The 27,996-nt window shown below is 38.9% G+C and overlaps 1 protein-coding gene across 3 annotated transcripts; it reads left to right on the top strand.

The window, feature by feature from the left end:
• Positions 1–547: 547 nt before the first annotated feature.
• rnf182.L (ring finger protein 182 L homeolog) lies at positions 548–27,676 on the top strand. Of its 3 annotated transcripts, XM_018266586.2 has the most exons (3): positions 548–893; positions 6,504–6,606; positions 26,178–27,676. In XM_018266586.2, exon 3 carries the CDS (start codon positions 26,367–26,369, stop codon positions 27,105–27,107), a length of 741 nt encoding a protein of 246 aa, XP_018122075.1. In that variant the 5' UTR covers positions 548–893; positions 6,504–6,606; positions 26,178–26,366; the 3' UTR covers positions 27,108–27,676.
• Positions 27,677–27,996: the final 320 nt, after the last annotated feature.

The raw sequence follows: 27,996 nt of genomic DNA, 5'->3' as shown, positions 1-27,996 counted from the left end.
GTCTAAGCACTTTCTGCTTCCATCTATCACTAGGGATTATGGGAGTTGTAGTTTAACAAGAGGACAGTTAATAGTATCCCCTTAATATTGTTTTTCTTACAATGACCAAGCTGTGCCTTTATTCACCCTTGCTCCCTTGTGTTCAATACAGAATATCGTACATTCTGTCTTTTAGAAGGCAATCTAAGGTGGAGTCAGGTACCATGTATGCAAACAGCTCATGCCCTTGGGCTGAATAGCTTATCTGTTATTATCTCATCTGAGATCCTACATCAGCGCCAGCTAATAATCGCCATTTACATTACAATTGCAATTTTCTTAATGTCACTTACATGTCACAATTTGTTGAATAACCTGTTTAGTCTAAGAAGTGTATACAGCAGAATTCACCGTGATTTATGAAATACCTGGAAAAGCACAATGACTAATGCAATATTTATCATGTTACAGCTGGAGGCCTTCATCCATCCATCACATCATATTTATGACACGATTTCAATGCCTCCAGTCTCATTGAAGCTGCAAGCTGTATTTATTGGCCAGACATTGGTGCCAGGGAGATGACTGCAACATCAATACAAAGCAGCTGCAGACCAATAAGCACTGTATCCAGGATTCAGTTTCCTCCCGCACACCCTCCCCTCCTTCCTACTCAATGGAAAATCTTGAATGAACTCAGGAGGGGGCCGAGCTTCTGTACCAAGGCAGAGCTGCAGAATGAGTGAGACTTCAGGCGGTCTGTTGCTATAGTGACTCCAAGGAGCAACCCAGTCTGCAGCTGTGTAGTAGTAACACAGCTTCACTTCTCAGATACAGGCTCTGCTGATGGGGATAACACAAGGGAAGGAGGAGGACCAGCTCAGCAAGGCGCAATTGTCCAGCCAGAGCCCAAGGTACAGAAAACAAAAACAATAAATCTCCTGTTTTCATGCTCATAATGATTGGTAGAGGACTCCCTGCCAGCCCTGCATTTACCTGTAGAAAATGTATTGTGCACTGCTGAAGACAGTGCAGCCTTGGAGTAACATGTTGAATGGATCTGACAGTAAACAGCCAATAAGTCTGTGTGTGTGTTTTGTTTGGGGTGTTGGCTGCAAATAAAGCAGTGAATTAGTAAATATATACAGGAAGAATATGCAGTACATTATTGTGGTTATTAGAGATTATTGCAATCTGATGGTGTTTTTGTGTTTATAGACTGTCTATGAAGGGATGTGAGGTAGAATAAACACTGAGCAGTGACAAAGCAGGGTCTGTCTGTAACATTCCCTAGAAATGATCACCTTGGACACAAAGCTGCTTGTAGGATATGTAGTGGGAACAAAGACTTACGCCTATCCTTGAACAAAGCTTGTGTTAATGTATATATATATAAATATATATATATATATATATATATATATATATATATATATATATATATATATATATATGCTTGTCAGTATTGCTGCTCCCATCCCTTCACTATTTTACTTCTGGACAAAAAATCCTAAATGCATGCATTTTGTATGAAAAAAATATATAAACATGTATGGGTTATTGCTGGGTGTTAGTCCTGTGTTTCACATCTGTACATTCTGCAACCATAAGAAACTTGCAGCCTTTTGACAATCTGCCGTTAGCTGCCCTTTGCCTTGCTCATCTGTGCCTGTCCATCTCAATGCAATATATCACTGACTGCTGACAGTTCCTAACAAGGCACCTGAATTAGACATCCTATGAAATATTAATAGTAAATGTGTCAAGGTTAAGCTCTTTTTCTACAAAGTAGCTTCAATCAAAACAGCAGGAATCCTGGCAAGGTGCTTCCTGTATTGGGAACCAAAGAGCGACACCTGTGAGATTTCAGGCAATTGACAAACAGATAAAATATTATCCATAGACCCCAGTGAGCATTAGAAAACCTTGTAGAATGCTTGCATGGCCTTAACAGGTAAAACATTTGAACACATCATCATCTCTCAGATGAAGTAATACAATACAGCAGGTCATTTGGACAAGTGACCCCCAGAAAGCAACTCCCATTTGAGGTTTCATATAAGTATTATAACTAAGATTGTGACTTACTTCAAATTAGCAGCCAGTGCTTTTTAGGTCCAGGACTGTGTCCTGTAGAGTTGTCCTCCTGACAGTGACCTTGCAAATACACTTTTCAATGCTTTCTTTTGTTTTCAAGCTTGTAATGAGCAGCATAATATAACTGTAGTACTTGTATGGGACCTGTTAACCAGAATGTTCTGGACCTGGGGTCTTCTGGATAATGGATCTTTCCACAATTTGAATCTTTATACCCAATCTACTAGACAATCAGTTAAACAATAATAAGCAGGGCCAGGCCGGCCAGGCGCCTTAGGCAATCTCGCTGGGTGCGCGGACTGCCATGTGCACATGCACTCACATTACTTTCCCTAAATAACTTACACAACTTTCCTTTGTTGTCATCACAATGATTGTGCCCCACGTGTGTGACTTCCACCCCTACTGCTCCCTCTTCCATTCACACAGCACTGTTCCCTTGCATGTCTCCCAGCCTGGGGGCCCTCTCTACTGCACTCAGCCCTGTACTGCCCCATGCGGGGGATGTCAGTCAGACTGCCGTGTGCTCATTTCTGAATCTACGCAGCATGCATGCGCAAATTGGCATGGCACACGCGCATGCGCGGATCAGAGCGGTGAGCGAGCAGAATCACAAATAGAATGGGCAAGAGAACAGGCAGTCAGGAGAGCGGGAACCAGACATGGGGTAGGCAGCGGAGAAGGTACGTGCTTTGCCCAACTCTGCCTACCCCTAGATCCAGCCCTGCTAATAAGTATTCATTATATTTTAGTATGGATGAAGTACATGGTACTGTTTTGTTATTACAGAGAAAAAGGAAATATTTTATCAAAAAAATTGGATTATTTGGATAAAATGGAGATTATGGAAGATGGCCTTCCTGTAATTTGGAACTCTCTGGATAATGGGTTTCTGGATAATGGATCCCATACCTGTATATTTAAATTCAACAATTATGCAGATCACCAGATTGTAGCATGGTAATGTCTGCATTAAAAGTTATATTATTATCAGACTCCATGTCTTTATTGCGGGCAACACATACATTAAAAATGGAAGGCTAAACCCAGAGATTCATCAGACTTAATAGGTTGTCAATCGCACTGATATTGTAAGAGCTCCCTGAGTTACTAAAAGAAGGGAGAGATAGTGCTTACCAGCAGTTAAACCCATTTAGTATATGTCACTGCTTCCCATTATCAACTACTTCTTCCAATGATGCAAACTAAGCAATCAAAAGGCCTTTAGTGCTCATAGAAGACCTGCAATGAACTGATTAATGCATAGTTTCCAACATTTGGTAATGAAAATTCCAGTGCCACTTGGTTGCAATGTGTAATGTGAAACCTGTCAATGAAGGAGAATTGTGTTGTTGATTTTCAGCAGCACCAAGTATGATATGCCATCAGGATATGATTAGTACAAACCTATTGATTTGTCTGGTCAATAACTGTATCTTCTTGTGTGAGGATGCTGGCTGAAAAATGCTTTCTTACAAGTGGAACAATGAATTGTTTTTTGGTGTAAAAAAACAATTGTACCTTATTCTTCATGAATTAACACTTTTATCTCCTTTATTAATTAGTTTACATTCATTCTACTTTTGTATCTTGTATATTTTGTATCTGCTGGCAGGCCCAGACTGGCAATCTGTAAGTTCTGGCAAATGCCAGAGGGGCTGCTGTTCCATAGAAAGTTACCATATAGTGGGCTGGTAGGGGGATGCTTGGGCTGGTAAATGGGTTGTTTGGGCCTGTCTGTACTTGGAATGGCAGGGCCTATTTTGACTCCCAGTCCACGCCTGTCTGCTGATATACTCTTATAGAAACTGTTGCCCGAAGCTTTGGTATTTATTGTATACTGTAACCTGCCTAATGATAGGATTTACAACTGCACTCTCCTCCCATGTATCAGTATCCCTTTGTGGAAGACTACGCACAGTATGTGTTTGCTTACATGAATATTACATTACGGCTGTTTGTGTAAGACCAGGAAGTGTTTTATTATCCCTGCCTTATTAACAGGTTTAAATGTGTGGATAATTGTTTTCGTATGCTGTACTGATCACTTTAGGCTAATGGTGATACTTTTCCTAATGGCACACTTTTCCCCCCTAATTTTCATCATTGCAGCCCTGCAGATGGTCGATGCTTCGACTGTAGATGGAGGTCCCAAAATACAACTACCAGAAGACATGTAGATATATGTTGCCCTATAGTCATATATGATAAGGGTATGCAAGGAGTAAAACTGTCCAGGAAGCACTCGCACACCCTGGTCTTCACCAAAAAAAAAAAAAGCAGAGACCCCTGTTGCACAGCGAAATGGAGGAAACAGCAACTTCACTATCCAATGGCGACAAGAATTCACTGGCACACAGGTAATGCAAGCAGGTTAGACCTTGCTAAGATTTATTGCAGCATGCAACGTTTTTGGGGTTATGCTTGATAAAGGGGGTAACCCCAAAACGTTGCATGCTGCAATAAATCTTAGCAAGGTCTAACCTGCTTTCATTACCTGTGTGCCGGTGAATTCTTTTCGCAAGGGTATGCAAGGACCCACCAACATATTCTGGAAACCTTTCCCTACTAACCTACAAAGAAGGTCACATTTAGGCACTGTGCCCTTCTTCATGTAAAACAAGAGGTTCAAGATAAGAGGAATGGAGATTACAGAAATCAGTTGTGCTGATCCTTTACTTATCTAAATGGGCAAGTGTACCATCAGATGGATAAAAAAGCCTAAAAAAAGCATTATGTAATGACATTTACATAATGTAGAAAATAGACATGTCTGGAAAATCGTTTCAATTTTAATGCAGGTAGCAGCTATCAGCAACTAAAGTCCATTTGCATGACATGACGGCTAGTATGTAGCTGTGTACATTAATATTTAATAGGAACAGCAAACTAAGTCATAGAACCAAACCAAAATGGATGGCAATTGGGAAAATAATACAGTGGGTTAGACAAGTAATGCAGTTGTTCTCTCTTTTGCCATCTAACTCTCTCCCTTTACCTTCTACTCCGCTTGCTCTCTTACTCCATCGGGATCCCATTGTCTATTTGCGAACTGCTCCTAATGAGCTTGTGAGCCTCTAAGGAAATGTTAAACTGTTATGCGATCTAGTATGATGTAACCAGCCTATAGCAGTTTGCTTCATGATCACCCACAGGATGCTCTGCATTTACTAATCAAACATTTATAGTTTCCATGTTTTGACATTTTGCCACAGAGTCATTTTGAAACATCTCCATTTGGCCCAAATAATTTAGAATGACAACACACTGTCTGGTCTGAGCCTTTCAGTCAAACCTGATAGCACTGGCAGTGGCACAAATCCAACTTATAGGGAAATGTATGCTACTGTACATGTCTTGATTTGGTTGGGCTGTTTGGCCAATCATATTGCCTGACTTCCTGGGCATATATGTCAAATCAGGAGTCAGTTCAACAGACCATCCTACGATCCAATACAGGACATGTTGATCATGGGCAGATGAGGAGATGGAGGAGCCACAGTTACTCTTCACTTCAGTATTGATTTTTCCGACTCTCATACAGAGCTAGAAAATAAGAAGCAACATTATATCGGTTTTCAAATTAAAGTATATATTTGAGTGGAACTCTAAAATCATCTCTTTCTTACATCTGGAATCAGAGAGGAACTTATTCCCACAGAGCTTTATTTCCAAGCAGCATAATGATAATGAAAACTACATCGCACGTCATATGTCAGAAGGGAGAAGCCTCCTTTCTGTGACTGCAATGTGTATCTAAGAGGGGCTGGTACACTACAATGCTCATCTACCAAAGCACTGTGTAGGTCTATTTATAGATGGAGAAGGCCATCTTGGTTCAGTGGACCCATTAGACCCATGTCTAGAAATATAGCTTTGCTGGGATATTTCAATTTCAGCTACTGTATTATACCAAGTTATACCATGGTATTTGGGATAAAACAGGTAATATGCTGTAAATATAATACAGGTATGGGACCTGTTATCCATAATGCTTGGGACCAAGGGGATAAGGGATCTTTCTATAATTTGGATCGCCATACCTTAGGTCTACTAAAAAATCATGATAACGTTAATTAAACCCAGTAGGCTTGTTTTGCCTCCAGTAAGGATTAATTATATCTTAATACAGGAAAAATTAAATTGTTTTTAAAAATTGGAATTCTTTATTAAAATTGTAACAGGTTTCCAGATAACGGATCATATACCTGTATGCATGTGTATACTGGATCCTTGGAAGTTCTTTTTGCTTTTGACTGAAGCCGTGATGTTTGTGTTCATTAAGACAAACTGGAAGTGATTTATGCCAGCTTTCCCTCCATCACATTGCTTCATACCCATTGATTTTGATATTATTATTAAAGATCTACATAGCAGCTAACAAGTGAAACAAGATCTACAGTAATTCTAGGTTTGTCTTCACACAGATAACATCCTTAGCGACTTGGAAAAACATAAACCCGGAGGCAAAACCAAATGGATTTTGGAAGGTGATAAGGAAAGTGATTGTTTTTTCCCTCCAAGAATATGGTAAGACTACCCAGCTTCCACAGTAGGCATATTCTACCATTTTCCATTCTAAAGCAAAACAATAGGAGATAATATTATATAATATTAACCTGCTAACCCTATTATTTAAAAAATCAACAATTAGAATTTTGCAAGCCCAGACATTCCATTAATGTTGTAACAATACAGTAAGTAATATACATAGGCTTAATATGTTCCTAAAAATATGTACTGTTGTATAAATTAATGTAGATATGCTGATATCTATACAAAAATTTGTATGTGTTTGTAATTGCCTTGGTTGTGGGTTCATATTGATTTCCTGCAGTCTTGTCTTTCTTTATTGCTGTGATTCTAAATATTAGACCCGTATTAGGAGCACTGAACTCCATCTATAACCAGTTCAATGTTTCCCTTAATCATGGTAGAATTATTTAATCTTTACTAAGGGAAAGCATTAATTACATCTACATGACTACAGTACAGGACTTCAATAGCTTTAATAGCTTAAGGTAAACAGTGGAAGAGCAAAAACAAAAAAGGCAAAGCCAAATCATTGTAGGGTGTCCACTGCTCATACTTGAGTCACCAGGATGGCGCAATGGAGAAGGACATGCAGTGCAGGATGTGGTGAAGGTGAGCACAGGGGCTGCTGTGAATGTGCATTAAAGGACATGTAACCCCCACCAAAAACAAATGTAATCAGTGAACAGCCTCTTTGAAATCTATAGATAACTCTAGTTATTAAAAGGTTAACAGTAAGGCTGCAGCATTCCCTTAATCACATAGAATTCCTTCTCCTCCTCTCAACCACTCTGCCCCCTCCTTCAGGAATTTACTTTGGCTGTTGGCTAATGAGCATGTTCAGTTCTTTTCAGCTCAGATTACTTAAAAAAAACCTCCAGTCTAGCAGCCAATGAAGAGATTCCTGTAGAAACTCTAGCTGTCTGATTCTATTTTTTTCTCTTAACCGCCTCTCCTGAGCTCTGCTTAACCATTACAGTGCTAAACTCCAGCAGAACTTTTTATCCTAATGGTAGGGTAGGCTTAATGGTAGGCTTTATATGTCCTTTAACTCAAATAACTTTTTTTAAAAACATTTAAAGGAGAAGGAAACCCTTTTGTAAAAAACGCTGTACCCCCCACCTAGGGTTGCCACCTGGCCGGGATTTTACCGGCCTGACCGGTAAAAATGATGCCTGACCCCAATGTTATTTAAAGGGAAAAATCTAAATATACAGGAAGGCTAGTATTTTTCCAAAAAAGGTGGCAACCCTACCCCACCCCACGTAGACCCCCCTCCCTCCCCCCCAAGCTAACTGCCCCCCCCGGGGAAATGCCCCATACTCCATACTTACCCCTCGTCGCAGATTCTGGCATACATCTTCCGGGTCCTCGGTAAACTGACTGGGAAATCGTTGTCGGCGCATGTGCAGTTGGAGCAATATGCCGGTTGTCGACAACTGCGCATGCACCAAAATTGACGGAGCAGTGCCGATCTCCCAGTCAGCTTACCGAGGAACCGGAAGATGGATGCCTTGAAGTCCGCTGCCAGAATCTGCGACGAGGGGTAAGTATAAAGTATGGGGCATTTCCCCAGGGGGGCAGTTAGCCTGGTGGGAGGAGGGTCTACGTTGGGTGGGGGGTACGGGGTTTTTTACAAAAGGGTTTCCTTCTCCTTTAATTATAGATTTTTTTTGTATATATTTTTCTACTTAGAATTCCAATATTATTAGGCTAGAATCATGACTGTGAAGTCCGTTTAAACTGCTACCCCCAATACTATAAACAAGGGCCACAAGCCAGCTGTTCCCAGCCTCCAATCTCATGGCTGCTTCAGCTACAAAAATATATCTCCTGTATTGAGCCACAGTTTATTTTCTCCTGCCAGCAGTATTTGCACTTGGATTGTAAATGCCAAAGCTGCCAATAATCAGATCTGTAGTGTGACTCGCATTGCAATGTTATTTACTCAGGGGACAGGATGTACTGTTCTGAAACATGTTGTATGTGCATCTCAAAATTGTATTGCCTAATATATAAAAATGCTGTTTTATTTTAAATCTGAAAGGCAGGAGAATTTCAGTGATAAACCCTGTATTAAACTGAACATTTGTCTTTTGTGTAACCCTAAGCAGAATTTTTTTTTTTAAAGCTGTTAGCACAGTATATACAGTATATTCTCCTAGATTGCCATTGCTGGCAGTTCCTTTTGTTATATCTATATATAAAGGATTTTTAGGTCAGAATCCAACATTCTTTGATTGATGCCTGGCTCTGCACGTTAAGCCTATTCAGAATCATCGCTTATGAGGCAGTAATGATGCCTCAAGCTCACTTTTCAGATTTATAAAATAAAATAAGCCAAGGGATGGCTAATACTTATATAATTATAACAATATATACAATATTTTCACTTGTCCTTCACTTTGTCTTTAATACACGTGGAAAGCAGCAATGTGGCCAGTCCCGCTGTCTCACAGGTGCTCCGTCCACACACCTCAAATCTTGTAAACAATCGAAAGCGGAGAACAGAGGAACAAACTTGCAGAATAACTGCTAAAGTGCAATTTTATTATAGTCCACACAACATGTTTCGGGCCTCACAGGCCCTTTTTCAAGTGTTCACTTGGTTTATAGAAATAGATGTGATGATAGTTATCTATTAAACAGAAGGTTTTATAAAAAGCCCTCCTTGCAGATTTTAAAATTCCCAACACTTCCTATATTAATGGAGAACTAAACCCTTTTCTAAACCTGTTTTATAACTCACTCAAAATAATTTGCATTGATACACTTCAAACTAGTGATGTGCGGGCCGACCCGATACCCGCGGGTCGGGCGGGTTCGGGTCGACCTCGCAGTGCTCCTCTCGGGTGGCGGGAGGGTGCGGCTTGAGCTTTTCTCCTGCTCTACCCGCCGCCACCTTCAAATGCCGGCATCCAACTTCCGGGTTCCGGTTTTATAGTGTCACGTCTGCCTGCTCCGCCCCTTTTGTGACATCATTGTGACGTCACCCGCGAGGAAGGCACAGGTCTATAAAAGGACCCCCGGAATCGGGTGCGGGTTAGGGTCGGGTGCTGGTCAGGGAAACCCTTCATCACTACTTTAAACCTGTTAACTCATTTTCCTTTGCCCCATTTTCATCATGATGAATTAATTAATTTAATCCATTGCTGATAGAAGTCAGTGATGCTTTAGAACATAAAACTTTAGGGGAGGAAATGAAAAAAAGGCAATTTTGAACTTGATTGGATGCCAATTATAATGAATCCCCACACAAAACAGATTCACTTGCTGTATGCTTCATGTCCTCCGTGGCTGCAAACTATAATAAACAAAACAAAAATGTTCAGTGGCACTAGACTTAAAGTGCAAATACTGTATTTTGTTGTGTTTCATTTCAGTCCCAAAACCAGTATCTTCCTCAGACAAACAAATAAGAGAAAATGAGAAACCCGCTTACTTATCAACTCAGCCACCTGTTGGTAGGTATTAGTAATTAGTTTATTGACTGCAATACCATTAAATACAAAATGCAAAGATACTACAAGTAGTAAATAAAAAGGAATGCCAAGGTGGCAAAGAATTATAGTGGGCCTTGAAGGAAATATATAATGATAGGGCTTCTTTACAAATACAAGCAAAATGTGCAAGGCATAGTTTAGTGGGAGTAATTAACAGCATCAGCAGCCAAGGTGCAAAAACATAGCTATGAGAATGAACCATGTGATTTGGTAGCAGGAAGATTGTTAAAGGGGTTGTTCACCTTAAAATTAATTTTTAGTATGCTGTAAAGAGGGATATTCTGAAACAATTTGCATTGGTTTTTATTATTTATCATTTGTGGTTTTTGAGATATTTAGCTATTTATTGAGCAGCTCTCCAGTTTACAATTTCAGCAATCTGGTCGGTAGGGTCCAAATTACCCTAGCCATTCTGTAACATATTAAAATGAAGAACCAGAAGATGGCACCTGTGAGCTCTGCTGACTCTGCAAGAAGAGTTCATTAAAGCATTAGGGGCAATTACAGGAGGTAACACCTAGGTTGGTGGGAGCAGAGGGGGGGCTATGTAGGGTAGGGGGTAGCAAGGGGGGGTTAGTTCTCCTTTAAACAAGTGGCTTGTAAATGCTACCTGATGATTTGTTGCTATTTGACAATATTGTTGCACACGTTGCACCTTTTATTACATGGCCCTCTTAGAATCCTCTGGATAAGAATGTTTTCTTTCTGGAGGAAGAAGGGAACTAGGTCAATGTGTAAATGAGATGCCTAGGCAAATTTTAAATCCTAGTGCTGGCCTGCATCCTACCACCATTCTTTTCCCTTGAAAGTACATAAGCCATGCAATACATTCAAGGCATGGTGTTTCTGAGAAAGCAACCTGCTTTAAAATAAAGCAATGCAATAATTCTTCCTTATGATTGTTTTTACATTTCTCTCTTACGCCCTAGTTTGGTGTGTGAGATCAACAGTTGCATTTAAAAAATATTAAGCATTTTAACAATTGCAGAATGGCGATGTGTTAGTAATACAGGCTCATAATAATTTTTATTGTGTTTTACTATTGTATGTCTTCCTGTCAGAAACTGGGGACCAGTCATATTTTAAGACCGCATTAGCAAAAGAACATTACAAAAGAGTCACGATCAATAATTCTGTCACTCAACGACTTGTGTTGTGTATACTGCAGGATTGAAAACCTTAATGGGCTAAAGGGGAAGAGATAAGAGAAAGGTTAGCAGGTGAGCAATAAGAGGCAATGGGTTTAGGCTAAGGCCACACTAGGCGATAGCGCCGCGATTTGACTCGCGGCGACTTTTCGCCGCGACTTTTAAGCCACAATCGCTGGGGAAACTTTTGCGCTGGCGTCTATGGGGAATCCAGCTTAAAAACACACGCGGCGATCTTTTTTCTATTGTCGCTCGAAATCACCTAGCGAGGCAATTTCGAGCGACAGTAGAGAAAAGATCGCCGCGTGTGTTTTTACGCTGGCGATTTTTCGCGATTCCCCATAGACGCCAGCGCAAAAGTTTCCCCAGCGATTGCGGCTTAAAAGTCGCGGCGAAAAGTCGCCGCGAGTCAAATCGCGGCGCTATCGCCTAGTGTGGCCTTAGCCTTAAGGCATGGAGGCTTAATTGTAGGAGTGAGGAAAAAGGCTGTCATGTGTAGTCTGGTGCAGAAAGATATGCCTGATTGGGTGGGTCTTGTATTGTCTTTCAATAGTAAGCAAATCTTTGTACATTAGTGGTTTTTATTTCAAGGCTGACCTGGAATGGCCAGTGTGTGACACATACAGGAGAGGTCTGGTGGGGGTGGGGGGTTAGAGGTTAGGGCAGATATGGGTGTAGATACTGTTGCTTTAAAAGACTGAAGGCAGAGCAAGTGGCAGGTGTGTAGCATAGTAAATCTACGTTATGACATCATGATTTCCTTAATTGCCATTTAGCCATGTAGGCAGATTTATGGACATCACTGGCAAGGCATCTTGCTACAAGTTTAACATGGGTATTGGGCCAAGATAGGAATTGCTTCCTACCTTCAACTGAAGATTCCAATGATTTTTTGAGATTTATTACATGCAAAAAATCTTGAAAACTCAAAACTGAAAATGAGAACATTTGAATTATGAAAAACCTGCCACCCTGTGTTTGTTCCCCTCAGATATTTTTTTTCTAAATGTACCTTAACCCCAATTCTTTCTTTACTGAGTGTATCCTAGCTCCTTACCTGTGCTTAAAGTGATACTGACACTAAAATTGTTCTTTTCAAAATATTCATCTACATTTGGGGGCAGATTTATCAAGGGTCGAATTTTGAGGGTTTAAAAAACCCTCAAATTCGACCCTCAAAGTAAAATCCTTCGAATTCGATATTCGAATTCGAAGGATTTTAGAGAAAAATGTTCGATCGAGCGATCAAATCAAAATCGTTTGATCAAACAATAAAAACGATTCGAATGATTTTTATTTGGCGAAGTATTGAGTCGAAAGACTTTTTAAAGAGACTGTACTTTGATTATCAAATGGTCGAATGGTCGAACGATTTTTACTTTGAATCGTTCTATTCGATCGAATTTGACCAATTCGATGGTCGAAGTACCCAAAAAATTACTTCGAAATTTGAATATTTTTGGATTCGAACTATTCACTCGAGCTTAGTAAATCTGCCTCTAAAAGTTCCCTATAGGTCATGTTGATCGTTTTTAGTTCTGATTTTGTAAGTAATTGTCACTTGAGATTCCTAAACCTGACTGTTTTGCCAACCTGACTGTCCCTTCCTAACCTGTCAGGTAAGAGTTTCTAATGCTAACGGGCTCCTGCTGCACAAATATGGCAGCCCCCTCATAGAGGAACAGGGTAGTAAGAAAGGTAAAGTAAAAGCATCAGACAAATACTTTTTTGGCATAATTCTAAATAGCATTCAAAGACAATGTTATGATAGATAAAAAAGGTTATTTTCTGATGTCAGTATCTCTATAATATGTGAATTGTATTTCTGATATTACATTTTGACTTCCTCTAGTTGGACTTATAATAATGAAGCATACAGAATATGTATACATACAACCGCCTATCTGTTAATTCTGTTAAGAATTCTCTGCTGTGCATGATGATAACCCAGTGCACTGTTATAATGAAGACCTGACAGATCAAACTATACTGATAGGCAGTGGGTAACTATAGTTCACTGGGCCCCCTGCAAAAAAAATGTTCAGAGGAGCCCAGGGCACAACAGAGCCCATACACACCTGCTCCCTACCCTCCGCAGCCCTATCCCCCAGCCTGCCTGCTCCCTCCCCTTGCGTTTCGGATAGCAGCCAGGAAGGGGGATTTCTCTCAAGCTATCCCCCCTGTCCCCTGGGCACCCAGCGACCACAAGGTCTGATTCCTCTATAGTTACTCCACGGCTTGTAGGGATATTGACTTTTAGTATGTTCTAGAATGGCGAATTCTTTTGGCAACTTTTAAATTGGTTTTCATTATTTATTTTTTATAGTTTTATAGTTATTTGCCTTTTTCTTCTGATTCTTTGCAGCTTTCAAATGGGCAATGCGGACCCCTTCTAAAAAGCAAATGCTCTGTAAGGCTACAAATGTATTGTTTTTGCTACTTGGTATTCCTCATCTTTCTATTCAGACCCTCTCCTATTCATATTCCAGTCTTGTTTAAATCAATGCATGGTTGCTAGGGGTATTTGCACCCTATCAACCAGATTGCTTAAAATGCAAATTGAAGATTTGCTGAATAAAAAGCTAAATAACTCAAAAACCTTAAATAATAAAAAAATAAAACCAATTGCAAATATCACTCTCTACATCATACTAAACGTTTTCTCAAAGGTGAACAACCCCATTAAGACTGCTGTCGATTGTTTCATAAATCTATGTCTGCCATGTGTAAAACAACCAAAACAAATCAAAGACAAAAAATGTGTTTTTTGCAAGGAACATATTGCTCATGTTCTTCAGCAATCATTCTTTTCTTGCAAGAAATACTGCTCAGACTTTTACTACTGGTTTCTCACCTTATGCTATCTTGTGTATTTTATATTCAGTTACCCTGTGATTCACAATTTATGTGACATTTTGTTCAGAGAGCATACTGGGTGTTAAAGTACATGACTGCGCTTCATAGGTTAAATATTTGCAATCAACCTTGTAAAGGTCTGCAGGGTTTTCATTGATTTAATGATTCAGTGGAAATGTAATGAAAGGTAACGTTTCTGTTTGCTTCTAAAATATTCTCAAATAGGTTTTCGAAATGAGTTTATTTGCACGGCAGTACAGGAAATAACTGGCAATGTTAGAAAAGCATTCAAGGGAATTCTGGCATCTAGCAGACGATATATATTCATATATATGCTTGCATGTCTATTGTGCAACAATTGAAGTGTCTCCATCACAACATAGTGCAGTTTGTAACCAGGTAAGTCATACAGTATGGGTTAGTGGTACGCTTTCTTTCTTAGCTGTACAGTAACTTCTTGTTAGTTTTTTGTCTGGAAATTTGCAGACATTTTATAGGTGTCCATAACATGTCTGAAGGTTATATTGACCTACATAATGCATGCTATAAAGTTTTCATGCCAATTCTGCTCTCTAATCTCCGTTACCCTAGCTACTTGCTTGTTTAAAATCCACACTTTGTACTTGCATAGCAACCTATACATTGAGTTGGCTTTAAATAAACCCCTGTATGCTAAAGCCACACAAAGCTACCTGTCTGCATCCGACAGTCGTGTTGCATCGGATCAACGATGCGACTTCATCCGACAATGCATTCACTTACCTTATTTATATCGCTTGCGATTTGTCACAGTGCGTCGGATCGCACTGAAAATGCCTGTGTAGTCCTACCCATGTAATCTTTAGATATATTCCAAATCCCCCCCATTCTCTTTACTATATTACTCTTTTATTCTTTATATCTAAAGCATGCAGGCATCTATTGTTTTGTTGTCCATTAACTGCTCCCCCCTAGTGCCCTTAATTCATATGCAATCTATTCAAAGTTCTCCTGCCAAAATAATCCTTTTCTTTTATAGACAATAATCTGTGTTGGGTCAGGAAAAATTTGTTATGCCTGTAGGGATGAATTTGAAGTTGACTCCCTGGGGGTTTTGTTTGCCTTGCTCTGGATTAGAATTCATTTTTTCTTTCCTCAGCCTACTTACTGCATTACCTTTATTCTGAATACACATTATATTTATGGTTTATAGTTGTCTGAAAATAGGATTCACACTATATTGTTAGAAGTATGTGGACACCCTTTCTTATTATCGGAACTGGCTAGTTTTAGCCACACCGATCTTTGCCAAGCAAGGTGCTACAACATCTTAACAACTCTGCTACAACATCTTAACATTCCTAACAACTCTGTGCTTCCTCCTTTTTGGAGACAGTTTGGAGAAAGCACTTATCTGTTTCAGCAGGATTATAACCCCAGGCACAAAGTGAGATCCTTACAGAATGGGGTTGCAGAGATACAGGAGAACTTGACTGATCTGCACAAAACTGTGACCTGAACCCAAATGAACACCTATGGGATGCATCGGAAAACTGATGCAAACCAGGCATGATTGTCCGCCATCAGTGCCTAAACTCTTAATGATAAATAGAACCAAATCACATTTTCTAGCAGAAAGCCTTCTCAGAAGAGTAAAGAAAAACCCTGATTTATCTGCAAAGAGAAGACTAACTTAATACCAATATCCATGGTTTTGGATGTGATGTTGGCCAGACAGGTGTCCACATACATTTGGTTTATTAACACATGGTACAATGGTAGCTTTATAACTTAACATATTTAACTAGAATTTGATACAGGTATGGGATTTGTTATCTGGAAACCTGTTATCCAGAAAGTTCAAACTACAGAAAAATCTGTTATCCAGAAAAACCCATGTCCTGAGCATTCTGGATAACAGGCCCCATACCTATAAAATGATTACTTATCTAGATCAACATATCAAGAGTGATTTTGCATCTGTATTCTAAACCATAAATAACATCTTTGTCGGTATTTGTTATCGCAATGTTTAGCTATCAGTAGAACAGTAGAATAAGAATTGTATTGAACTACGTGACTGAATTCATTCTAGGGTGGAATACAATTAAGAAGTAGTGAAAAATATTACTCAAGTGTAGAACAGTTTGTATAACCGGCTTTCTGTGAAGAGGCTCTGAGTGAAAAAGAGTTAAAGTGTAGGTTCATGGCTGATAAAATGTTCTATTATGCTTAAAGCACTTAGATTGTCAGTACAAGCTCATTTATACTGTTTTGTTCATTTTATGACTGACCTCTGCAAATTATATTTTTTCGTGTCATGCACACCTTCGGGTTTTACTTTGCCAGGCACCTCTAATTGTTATGTGATTTAGCAAATTCTTTCAGCTCTCAGGAATTCCATCTAAGCTGATTACATTTTGTTTACTGCTGAAGGATAGCAGACATTTTTGATGTCGTTTTGAATGCTTACTTTGGATATTATTACATTTAAGGGTTTTATTAAACATCACTTAATATTTTAATAATAAGATTATGTATTTAATAATTTCATAGATAAATAGATAGCACCCAAATTATCATCAAATAGAAGGGTTGATTTAACAATGCTATAGGCACAAGAGCTGGAGCAGAAAGAGATGCAAAATTCTGCCCATTAGGGCCCATACAGGGAGCACTTCAGCTTGTATCATTGGTGGATTGTGATTTTGAGAGCTGTGCATTCACTTGAAGCACTGGTCCTCTGATTAAGTTCTGTCTATTTCTGGAGACAGATGCAATGTTAGGTTCAAAGGCACCCTAAAGGAAGGTGAAATTACATTTACATTCTAAAAAAGGAAGTAATCTGAGACATAGTCATGCAAGTTAGCATACTACGAGGAGAAGGGCCTGCGAAGGCTTAGCCACACTTCTCTCTCCTTTGTTAGACGCAAATTTGCTACTACTTCGCTAATTCACTAAAATTCAAAGTTGTGTCTCTGCAGCTGAACACTGGTGACGTTTCGCTAATGTAAATTCATCAGTGTGAACATTTACTAGCAAACTTTCGCTAACGCTTGTTTCTGCCTAGCAAAACTTCGTTAGTATACTTACGCTTAGGTCAGTTTGAATTGGGTGGGTATATATAGGTCGTATAGATTAGAGATGTTGGTGCAAATGTTTGAAGTGGCCACTTAATATTAAAAGTGCCAAGGAAACAAAATAAAGGCAAAAGAGATCCACTAATGCCCTAGGCATGAGCCCACCCTAAAACAAAAGTGGCATGCCCCTCTAAATGGTAAAAAAAAATGTTAAAATAAAAAATTTTCATAGCTACAACTTTTAAAGACAATCCCGCTTTAAAATATGATATAAAAATGCCAGTGTTTTAAATATTTTTTATGACTTTTCAGCATACAGGATATGATGTCACTGACATAAGATTGAGGAGGATGTAGCTTTATCTTATCCGTTTGCCCGGTCTAGGCTGGCGAAGGAAACTCTGGCGAAAGAGATAGCGCTCTGTAAATTCGCACATTAGTGAATTTGCGAGTATTGATCGTTCACCTGAACGAAAATTCACCTGGCGATGGGCACAAAACTTTGTTAGCAATGTACTCTTTCACTTGCGAATTGTCCTCTACGCCTGTTAGTAAATTGGCGATGTCCTTGTGGATGGGATTTCTGGCTAATTTTCTCTAGCGACGGCCACTTCTCCCTTTAGTAAATCTGCCCCATTGGGTACAAATCAAATGTTTTTTCTCTGCAGAGAACTTTTTTTTTCCTCCCATGGAACTGATGTTATATTTAAACTTTTTGTATTGACATTCAGATCTTTATGACCTTTTGTCGCAGGGGTCTATGGTCAATCACTGGCTGATGGCTAAAGCTGTTTTTTTATCTCCATATATTAATTTGGGGGGAACAATAAACATATGTCAAATTATCAAAATCACCTTCAGGGTGCATTCCCCCTTTCCCATACTTTATGCCTATACTCAAGGAGTATATATATTTACAGTACAATTGTCCACATTACTATCTATCACCTATTTTATGAATTATGAATTTTGATAAATTACCTTTTCAGCATTTGATAACTATACCCCTGAATGGTGTGTCCTCTGTTATGTCTGTAACCCTCACAAACAAAGTGCATAGTATCTACCCAACCACCATTAGCCACTCATTCACATACATTTTTGCCTTTTCACACCAATTCCCTCTGCTCACTCTATGGATATTGTAATCGTATTTTCTTTACTCTATGGCGCATATTTATCAAGGGTTGAATTTCGAATTGAAAAAACTTCAAAATTCGAATTCAAAAAGACCAACCGAAATTAAGTCGAAGTTTTTTTTGGTCGAATAGGTCCGTTTTCGATTGAATGGGTCCGAATTCGGCTGAATTTGAATTGTACCAATCAAAGGAATAGTGCATTCGATCGAATTCAATTCAAAGTTTTTCCCCAAAAAAACTTTGATTTTTCAAATTTCACCAATTGACTCCAAATAGGTTCTAGGAGGTCCCCCATAGGCTAAAACAGCAATTCGGCAGGTTTTAGATGACGAATGGTCAAAGTTGAATTTTTAAAGAGACAGTACAATTTTTGAATTTTTTTCAAATTCAAATCGAATTTGGACTATTCCCTAGTCGAAAGTACACCAAAAAAATAGCTCGAAAACTTTTCATTAGGAAATTTACCTTGACCTTTGATAAATCTGCCCCTATGTGTTATTTTTTCCTCCTTTCCTCAGTATATTTTACAGTATCTAAGTCTCTTTACTCAGGGTTAGTTTGTTTCTGCATACATAATTTATAAATTTTAGTTTGCATATTTGGCATTCATTGGGGTCATTTATAAACATTTTGCAAATTTGGCCCTAGGCAGTAACCGGTGGCAAGCAATCATATATTTGCTTTTAGTGTTCCCTGCAGCTGGCTGAAAAAAGCTAATCACTGATTGGTTGCTATGGGTTACTGCCCAGGTGCAAATTTGCCCAGTGTTTATAAATGAACCCACTTACTCTATACATAAAAGGTACTTGTGCCCAGGGTCGGACTGGGGGGCCCGGGGCCCACCGGGACTGCTGGTCCAGGGCCCCCGCCCCTCTACTGCGCCGCTCGAACGTCGCCATGCGCATGCGCGAGTGGCGCTTCTCGGTGCGCAAGTGCCGATGCGCATGCGCAAGCGGTGATGCGATGCGCATCGCCAGAAACTTTTTTAAAATTTTTATACTATTAGAGGGGGTCTGGCCCGGCGGGGGCCCACGAGGGTCGGGGCCCATCAGGTCCGACACTGCTTGTGCCCATACATATTCCTAGAAACTTGATGTTATTGTGGGGAGCAATGCTTAGGTTAATAGCTGCTATTGATGTGCACCAAATGAACTGGATGCAAATGCCCTGAGCTGGAATTTATGTAATTTCAACACAAACACAGGGGAAATAAAATGCTCTATGAAAATGGATATTACTTTGCATTAGTATTGTGGCATCGCATTTCAGTTGTGGTGATATAAATTGACATGTATCTACAATTACAATGGAATTCTGAAGAACATTGTGTGTGCATTGCATCCATAAACTGCACTTTGCTCATTGTACTGCTTTCATAAATATGCCCTACCTAACCTCAAGGTAACATCTCCGTGGAGCCACCCTTTATTGCATCAGTAACTATTTTGTTTCTATAAGGTACATTGTCAAGCATTTTGAACTGGTATGAGATCTGTCATACAGAAAGCTTTAAAATACAGGGAAACCATTTCCTTAATACAGTCCTATTAAACCAAATGATTCTGAAATTTGCAAAGCAAATTTTATAACCTGTAGATATTTTAAGTTGTCTTAAAGTAAGGTGCTTCTAGCTATGGGAATATTACTTAAACAGAAACCCCCAATTATTTTGGATAACAGATACTTCACCTGTGATATCAGGATAAAGAATAATTAAATTAAACAAACTGATAAACATCCACAAAAGTCAAGTACAGCCTTACAATCCACCTAGTGGATGTATTAACATTTCTAGAGATGTTGTCATGTATTTTCTGGCATCCCATTAAGTTCATTTTAGTCATTTGTAGCATCATTGAAAAACTTCCACGTTGCTAATTAAATGTGATGCTAATTGTCCTTGATAATTCTTCCAGCAGGAGCAGCTTCAGATATTTAATTTTCTCAGCACCAAGGCAATTATGTGAGTCTGCAGTGGTAAAGGTTGCGATTTGCGAGAAAATGTGTTTTTTTCATTTTTGATTATTAGATAATAATGTAATTGTTGCTCTCAGGCTCTAAGCTCTATTCCTGGTTTGCAGAAACACAGCTTTTAATGAAATGATCTCTTATTTCCTGCAGTAATGAAAATAAGACTTTGCTTGGCAGTTTTACCTGGTTTGCCACCTTGTGATGAAGATGCAGATTTGATTCATATTTAAAAGGACTTATACAGTAGTTCCTACTCATATACATAGTGCACACATGCTGCAGGGCCGATTTGTTCAGACACATGCTAGAGAAAACAGTGTATATTTATACCACAACTAGGGGCACATTTACCTAGGGTCGAATATCGAGGGTTAATTAACCCTCGATATTCAACTGTCGAAGTAAAATCTTTCGACTTCGAATATCGAAGTCAAAGGATTTTGCGCTATTCCTACGATCGAACGATCAAAGGAATAATCGTTCGATCGAACGATTAAATCCTTTGAATTGAACGATTCGAAGGATTTTAATCCATCGATCGAAGGATATTCCTTCGATCAGGAAATTGTTAGGAAGCCTATGGGGACCTTCCCCATAGGCTAACATTGGCCTCGGTAGGTTTTAGGTGGGGAACTAGGGGGTCGAAGAATTTTTTAAAGAGACAGTACTTCGACTATCGAATGGTCGAATAGTCGAACGATTTTTTGTTCGAATCGTTCGATTCAAAGTCGAAGGTTGTAGTCGATGGTTGAAGTAGCCCATTCGATGGTCGAAGTAGCCATAAAATTTGAACTTTTTTTCCTCTATTCCTTCACTCAAACTAAGTAAATGTGCCCCCTAGTATTCCTTTATATTCTGAGTATTTGTCAGCATTTTGCGGATAACCATCTTTTATTTTATTATGATCATGTTCATGAGCACAGTTTAGTGTGTTCCCTACAGAAATTAAGTTTACAGTCTTTTTCGGTTCAGTCTCCTTTTGTGAGAAGTATTCTGGTCATAGTTTATTTAACTCTCAGTAGTATTAAAGGGTCTGTCCACCATTGAGTTTACTTAGTATGGTATAGACAGAGAGTGATATTCTGAGACAATTTGCAATTGTTTTTTATTTTTTATCATTTGTGTTTTTGAGTTATTTAGCTGTTTTTTCAGAAGCTCTCCAGTTTACAGCTCAGAAACATATCTCCTTGTAATTCTTTGGTGTAGAAGGACAAAATAATTATCTCTTTATTCAAATGAAACTCTTCAATTTCTTGTCTTCTCCTGCTAACTGCTAATGTCTAGTGATGGGCGAATTTATTCGCCAGGCGCGAATTTGCGGCAAATTTACCCCTTTCGCCTCCGGTGCCAATTTAGACAGTAAGCAGAAGCCCATTGACTTAAATGGGCGCCGGCGGCAAAATCGATGTTTCACAAATTTTTCGCCAGTTTCGCAAATTTCGCTGGAAATTTGTGAAATTCATGGCGAAGCGAAACGGGACAAATTCGCCCATCACTACTAATGTCTTTGTTAATACTCTCAGTGCTGAAGCAGACCAGGAAAGCTGTGAATTGATGATGATTTCTCTTAAGTATCTTTGGTAAGATGGCATTTTGTAAATAAATATATTTTATATCTAGAGATGCATGTATATGACTAGTTCAATGGCCTTCATAGTTGAGCTATTTAAAGCTTTTAAAGGACAGAGTTTCATCTTTCTTTTATTTCTGAAACTTTTTTTTGTTGAGGAGGCAATTAGGCTTATCATCTATGCCTCCAGTAACTTTTCTATTGTATGCATACCAGTACATTCTTTTTATTGTTTTACTACCAGTCTTGGAACAATTGCCATTTTATGGGGAAATCTCTCTGAACTCTATATGATATTCATTTGTTACCACCTGTACTGCCTATCTTGAATGTGTTCTTTCCATACTAACCTGTCATAGGCACTTAAAGGAAATTGGTGATGCTGGGTTCTGGTCTAGTTATGTGTACTGCGACTTCCACTGGCTCTTTAAGAGGTTCTTGGTTCTGAGCATGTATCTTCCTGAGGATTGGCCATGGGAGGTGCTGTTTTATGAATTATTAAAATTATGCAAGAAACTTTCTTTCTTATAACCGAAGGATGATCTTGGCTGCTATTAGGCAGAAGTGTGTTTTTCCCCCATTTGGCATATTCTGTTTTCAGTGCCAGAGTGAAGAGCAATTTTCCTTTGGAAGTTAACGAGTTAACTTTTTCAGTTGTCCATTTCTTCAGAAATTGTATTGTTGCTGCAGAAAGAGCTGAGGTTCTTGCTAAAGAAACAAAGGAAGGCATGTTTATTTTTACCATCTATAACTTTAGTAGCTAGTTCTCCACAGTAATCCCCCCCTGAAGGCCAGAGTAAGGAGAGAAATAAATATTGTAATTTGTCATTTATTAATATGGATTAGTACATCTCCCTTGACAATCATATTGAAATATAATAACTAAATGCATTGTGATAAGCTTGCCTGGTAACTGTAGATTTTTCTTTATTTAACACCTTTTATTAACAACACTGATTCTGTGCCCCCAAGAACAGCACCCCCCATTACAACAACTACACCAACTACAGCACTCCATCTGCATAGGTCTGTACCCAACATGAAGCATGTTTCACTGACTAACGATAACTGTTGGCTCTTTCTTATGCCCATGCAGTATGTTTTTCTGACAGCAAATGATCCAGTCTGACACACAATTACCATCCTTAGATTAGATAGATTATTTTGTGACTCGGCCAGCTAAAGACTTTTGTGGTGTTTTGTTTGCTTTAGGACCACTGAAAGTTGAAACTTGATACTTATCTAACACCCCCACCTCACTTGGTTCCCCAAAAGTACAATGAGCAACTCTCTCTGACACAACTGCAGCATATTACATAATCCTCCAGTGACCAAACACCATATTTGATAGACGTTTCACGCTTAAGTGAACACTGAACAAGTCACTAGTTTCCCTGTGGTATATTACATAGGTCATCAAGCAATCCATTACATAGTAATAAAAAGTATCTGAGTATCATAGTAATAAAAAGTATGTTAGCTGAGTTAAGGATATAGGTAAACAGTAACAGTTGCAGTTATAAGCAATTCGGTAACTAATTGCATGCTCTACAATTGAGTGCTGCTGTCCTGGCCAGTCTCTTTAGCCACATAAGAAAAGTAAAACTAAAAATAATTCACAAAAGTTAATATGACCAGCATTTTAGCAAAAATCTATGTACTATTGTCAATCCTATATCTGTGCTCAATGCAACAGAGGTGTTTAGTAACCCTTATACACAAAAACCCAAAGAATAAGAAGAAAATGAGAATTAAAAGATCTAAAAAGTATTATCTTTTATCTTTTAAGAGGCCCAGGCAGCCTTACTCAGACCTGTTTAGTCTTTTACCAAGCTTGATTAAGGTCCAACACATTGCTATCCAGGTCATAGCTCATGTATGAATAAAGACTTTATTTTTAAGACTAAAAATCAGTAATGTTCCTGAATGAGCTGATGGATATGAGCACTGTGTGATGGGCACTGAATGTTATTGGCCCTGTCAGACGCAGGTATTGTTGTTAGGTGACAAGCGAATGGTGGGGGATGAATGCCTGGACAAGGTAAAGTCAGACAGAAACAATATGTGCTTAGCCCCCCCCCCCTCCATTGGGCCCTAGGTACATTTCTCTTCTGCCTACCCCTTGTTCCAGGCCTGCTCACAAGGGGGCGCTTCATCGACTCTCCCGCAGACAATGAAGCGCCCAACAATACCTGCTCCATGATGCGCCACATGTAAAACAAATGACATGTTGTGATCCTGGGTAATTGCCCCGAAAATGCGGAAGGATGCAGCAATTCCAACTAATGTGAAGTCCCCTGTATATCAGCACCCTAATACTATACTTTGGGTGAGTGCTGACAATTTACACAGATTTATATTCTGCTTGTCTGACACAAACTATTTGGAGGGAGAAAGTAAGTTTTCTGATGCACTATTTTTCTATGTAAATCTTGATCTTTAAAGACCTTAATTTATATCTGATTCTTTGTCTCAGGTGCCAGCATCTCTGGTCAAATAACTCTAATAACACAACAATTGGAGTGCCATGTAGTCCAGCCGCTCAATTATTTATTAAATAGCACTGCAGATGACCTGCGATTTTGTTCCAGACACAGCTCACCTATTCCAAGTCACAACTTTTCAGTGTATATCTGCCTGTCACCAGGTGGCATAAATCATTTTGCGGCTGACTAGTGGTTGGTCGGTCCTTAAAGGAATTGTTCAATGTAAAAAAAAAAACTAGGTAAATAGATAGGCTGTGCAAACTAAAAACAGTTTATAACATAGTTAGTTAGGCAAAAATGTAATGTATAAAGGCTGGCGTGACTGGATGTCTAACATAGTAGCCAGAACACTACTTCCTGCTTTTCAGCTCTCTTGGTTTACACTGACTGGTTACCTTGTTAAGCAGGCAGTAACCAATCAGAGACTTGGGGGGGGCACATGGGTCATATCTGTTGCTTTTGAATCTGAGCTGAATGCTGAGGATCAATTGCAAACTCACTGAACAGCTATGTACCATGTGGCCCCCCATTAAGTCACTGACTAACTCAGAGTTAGAGAGCTGAAAAGCAGGAAGTAGTGTTCTGGCTATTATATTACACATCCAGCCTTTATACATTACATTTTTGGTTAACTAACTATATTAGAATTTTTTTTTATTTTGCACAAACTATTTATTTACCCAGTTATTAGTTTCACACTGAACTGTTCCTTTAACGTCAAGTTCACTGGTAGGATCTTGGTGATGTAGTCCAGAGATGCCTAATTGTCAATCCTTCTAGTTGTTTGTGTGCTTACCCCAACCATTGTCAAGATGCTACAAAAACATTTGGAATTGTCTAATGAGGAAATAAGGGCATAGCACTAGTGAAGAGGTGAATCTGTGTACTTAATGTCAAATTACAAGCATGTATACTATATATAATAGTATTTGTATAATGATCAAATTCATATAGCACAAAGTAGGCATCCCTTCCCAGACAGAAGTACACAGTTAAATGAATAGGAACCATTAATAGCCTTCCAAAAGAAAAGGTCCTATTACAATTCTGCTGTCTGACGTGTCTCCACAGCTCTTATGTACATTGTACAACTGTACTAAAGTTTTACATTGCCTCTACCAGTTAAGTGTTCCTAACTCTCAAGTTCATGAGAGCATAACTGATGGCCCACAGCTTGGTCCCATGACCGCTGTTCTCAAAGTGATGGCTGCCTGTTTTTTTCATACAGGTAGTCCACCTTCCTATCTTACATGAGTGTTGTAAATGCCTGCAGAGTCTCACTGGTATCCTCGGCAATACAAATGCCTTAAAACCACCTAAACTTAAAATGTAGGTTTTAAACATGAATTTAGTTTTCTTCCTCTATTATAATCTCTGTAATCTAGGTTGCTCACTATTAATAAATGTATGGATAACATTTGCTCTGTGAGAGACTATTTTACAGAATATATATGAAAGGGATGAAAATGAAACAAATGTATATTTAAAAACTACATGTGAGGAAGGTGGCAAAGAAAAACAAATTTAAAAAAGTGAAAAAATGTACAATTGGTATGCTGTAAGAAAATGGTGGGGTTTGAATAGGTGAACTAGGCCATTTAGATGAAATAGAAAAAGGGGTTTCTTTTTATTAATTTCTTTAAGTAGCAGAACAGAAGAAGAGATGTTAGTTAGAACATGTGACAAATCTTTCTATGGAGCAAATGCAATTGTCATCATGATAGGGCTTTACTAGCTGGAAGCCTCCAGTAACACCATCAAGTTGCAATTTCCTTTGTTAGATTCACAGCTAATGCACTGGGAATGCATCTAACCATGTGAAATCCTCTGTTTCAGAACCTAGTGGGAGATGCTGCATGAAACAGAAAAGTAATGAATATCCCGGCAACATCTCAACAACAGTTCCCCTGCAGTAGTGTAAGGGTGGGAGAGCTCGTTTCCAAGCTGGAGACTCAGAGGATCTGTACATGAGTTCTGCTTTGTGTTTACCTGCACTAACATTCCTACTGCTCATCTAAAGACATAATGACAGGCCAGCTAACTGAAGATAATTCTGAGTCTCCCAATCTGAACTCTGAAGAGCTTGAATGTAAGATCTGCTACAACCGTTACAATCTGAGGCAGAGGAAACCAAAGGTACTTGGCTGTTGTCACAGAGTATGTGCCAAATGCCTTTACAAACTGGTGGACTGTGGAGAATCCGCACAATGTGTTATTGTGTGCCCTTTCTGCAGATTTGAGACCCGTTTGCCTGAGGATGTAGTCAGCAGCCTTCCAGATGACAATAATATATTACTGAACTTGGCATGTGGTGGAAGAGGGAAATGTGTTGGGGACAACCCAACAGAGCTGCTTCTGACCCCAAAACGTCTGTCAACTCTTGTCACCCCATCCCACACCTCTACCAATTGCCTTGTCATTACCATCATGGAGGTCCAGAGGGAAAGCTCACCTGCTTTGAATACTACTCCTGTGGTAGAATTTTACCGGCCTTCCAATTATGACCCAGTTTCAATACCTCAAAACTGGACAGTGTGGAACTGCACTTCCCTGATCTGCCAAACCTCAGTGCGTGTGTTTGTTTGGTTGTTAGGGTTACTTTACTTCAGCTCCCTACCCTTAGGGATCTATTTGCTGGTGTCAAAAAAAGTCACCCTTGGGGTTGTCTTTGTCAGCCTTGTTCCATCTAGCCTTGTTATACTCATGGTATATGGCTTTTGTCAGTGTGTGTGTCATGAATTTTTAGACTGTATGTCAACGTCTTAGTCTTTTAATTGTATCTCCATCAAATGTCTATCCTAGAAAACATTTTGTATCTTTAATAGCCCAAATATTTTACCTGTATTTTTAACTGAATTAGATCTGTGCTTAATATGTATCTTTGCTGTGTTCTCTATGACTCCAGTCTGTTGCCTTAAATATATAAATAGAAAAATTCTAAAAAAAAAAAAAAAAAAAAAAAAAAAAACAATCTTCACCACCCCTGTTTTAGTCATATGGGGGATCTGTTACTGATTCTGAAATATTAAAAATATGACATTTATTACCTGGTGTAATTTCATTTATCTGTTACAATTCAGGCTTTGGGCAGTGGCAAGTGAGCTGTACTTATAACAACATGTATGTAATAACAAGCTATTGTTGCTTTTGATTGGCTGTGATGTTCAGCATAAATAGCCATCCGTGTAACCATTAGAATTCTTTGTATGCTACAGCCCTGCAGCCCAATTTAAAAGATATCATCAGATAATGCAATGCTAGCAAAGAAAATGTGATTGTATGCAGGTACTGTACTTTAAAGCACTGTGTTATATAATGAAAAACTGTTTTATGTCTATCCATAGCTGTATTTGTTGTTATTTGTTTTTCTGCCTTTTTTTAATGTTTGATTTTTTTTTTTAATTTAAGGTAAAAGTGAACAAAGAGGAAGCAAAATACAACCGAATGATTCACAAATACTATATAATTCACCCAACTGAATATACAGTATAACATTGACAAAGCACAGCATAAACTAGTAATAATAATAAGTTGCTACATGGTTGGGCACGAACAGGCTTGCTGGGCTAATTAACAATGTGCATTAACACAAGAGACAGACCCACAGATAAACAGCATTACACTCTGCTATTGTAGATGAATCATAAATTTAAAA

This window comes from Xenopus laevis, chromosome 6L (genome assembly GCF_017654675.1).
Source record: "Xenopus laevis strain J_2021 chromosome 6L, Xenopus_laevis_v10.1, whole genome shotgun sequence".
NCBI lineage: Eukaryota > Metazoa > Chordata > Amphibia > Anura > Pipidae > Xenopus > Xenopus laevis.
Note: the sequence above shows the minus strand (reverse complement) of the source record. Positions and strands in the feature narration are given on the sequence as shown.

Bases quoted from the DNA above. Each gene is read 5' to 3' on its own strand.
- rnf182.L (XM_018266586.2), top strand. From the start codon at position 26,367: ATGACAGGCCAGCTAACTGAAGATAATTCTGAGTCTCCCAATCTGAAC.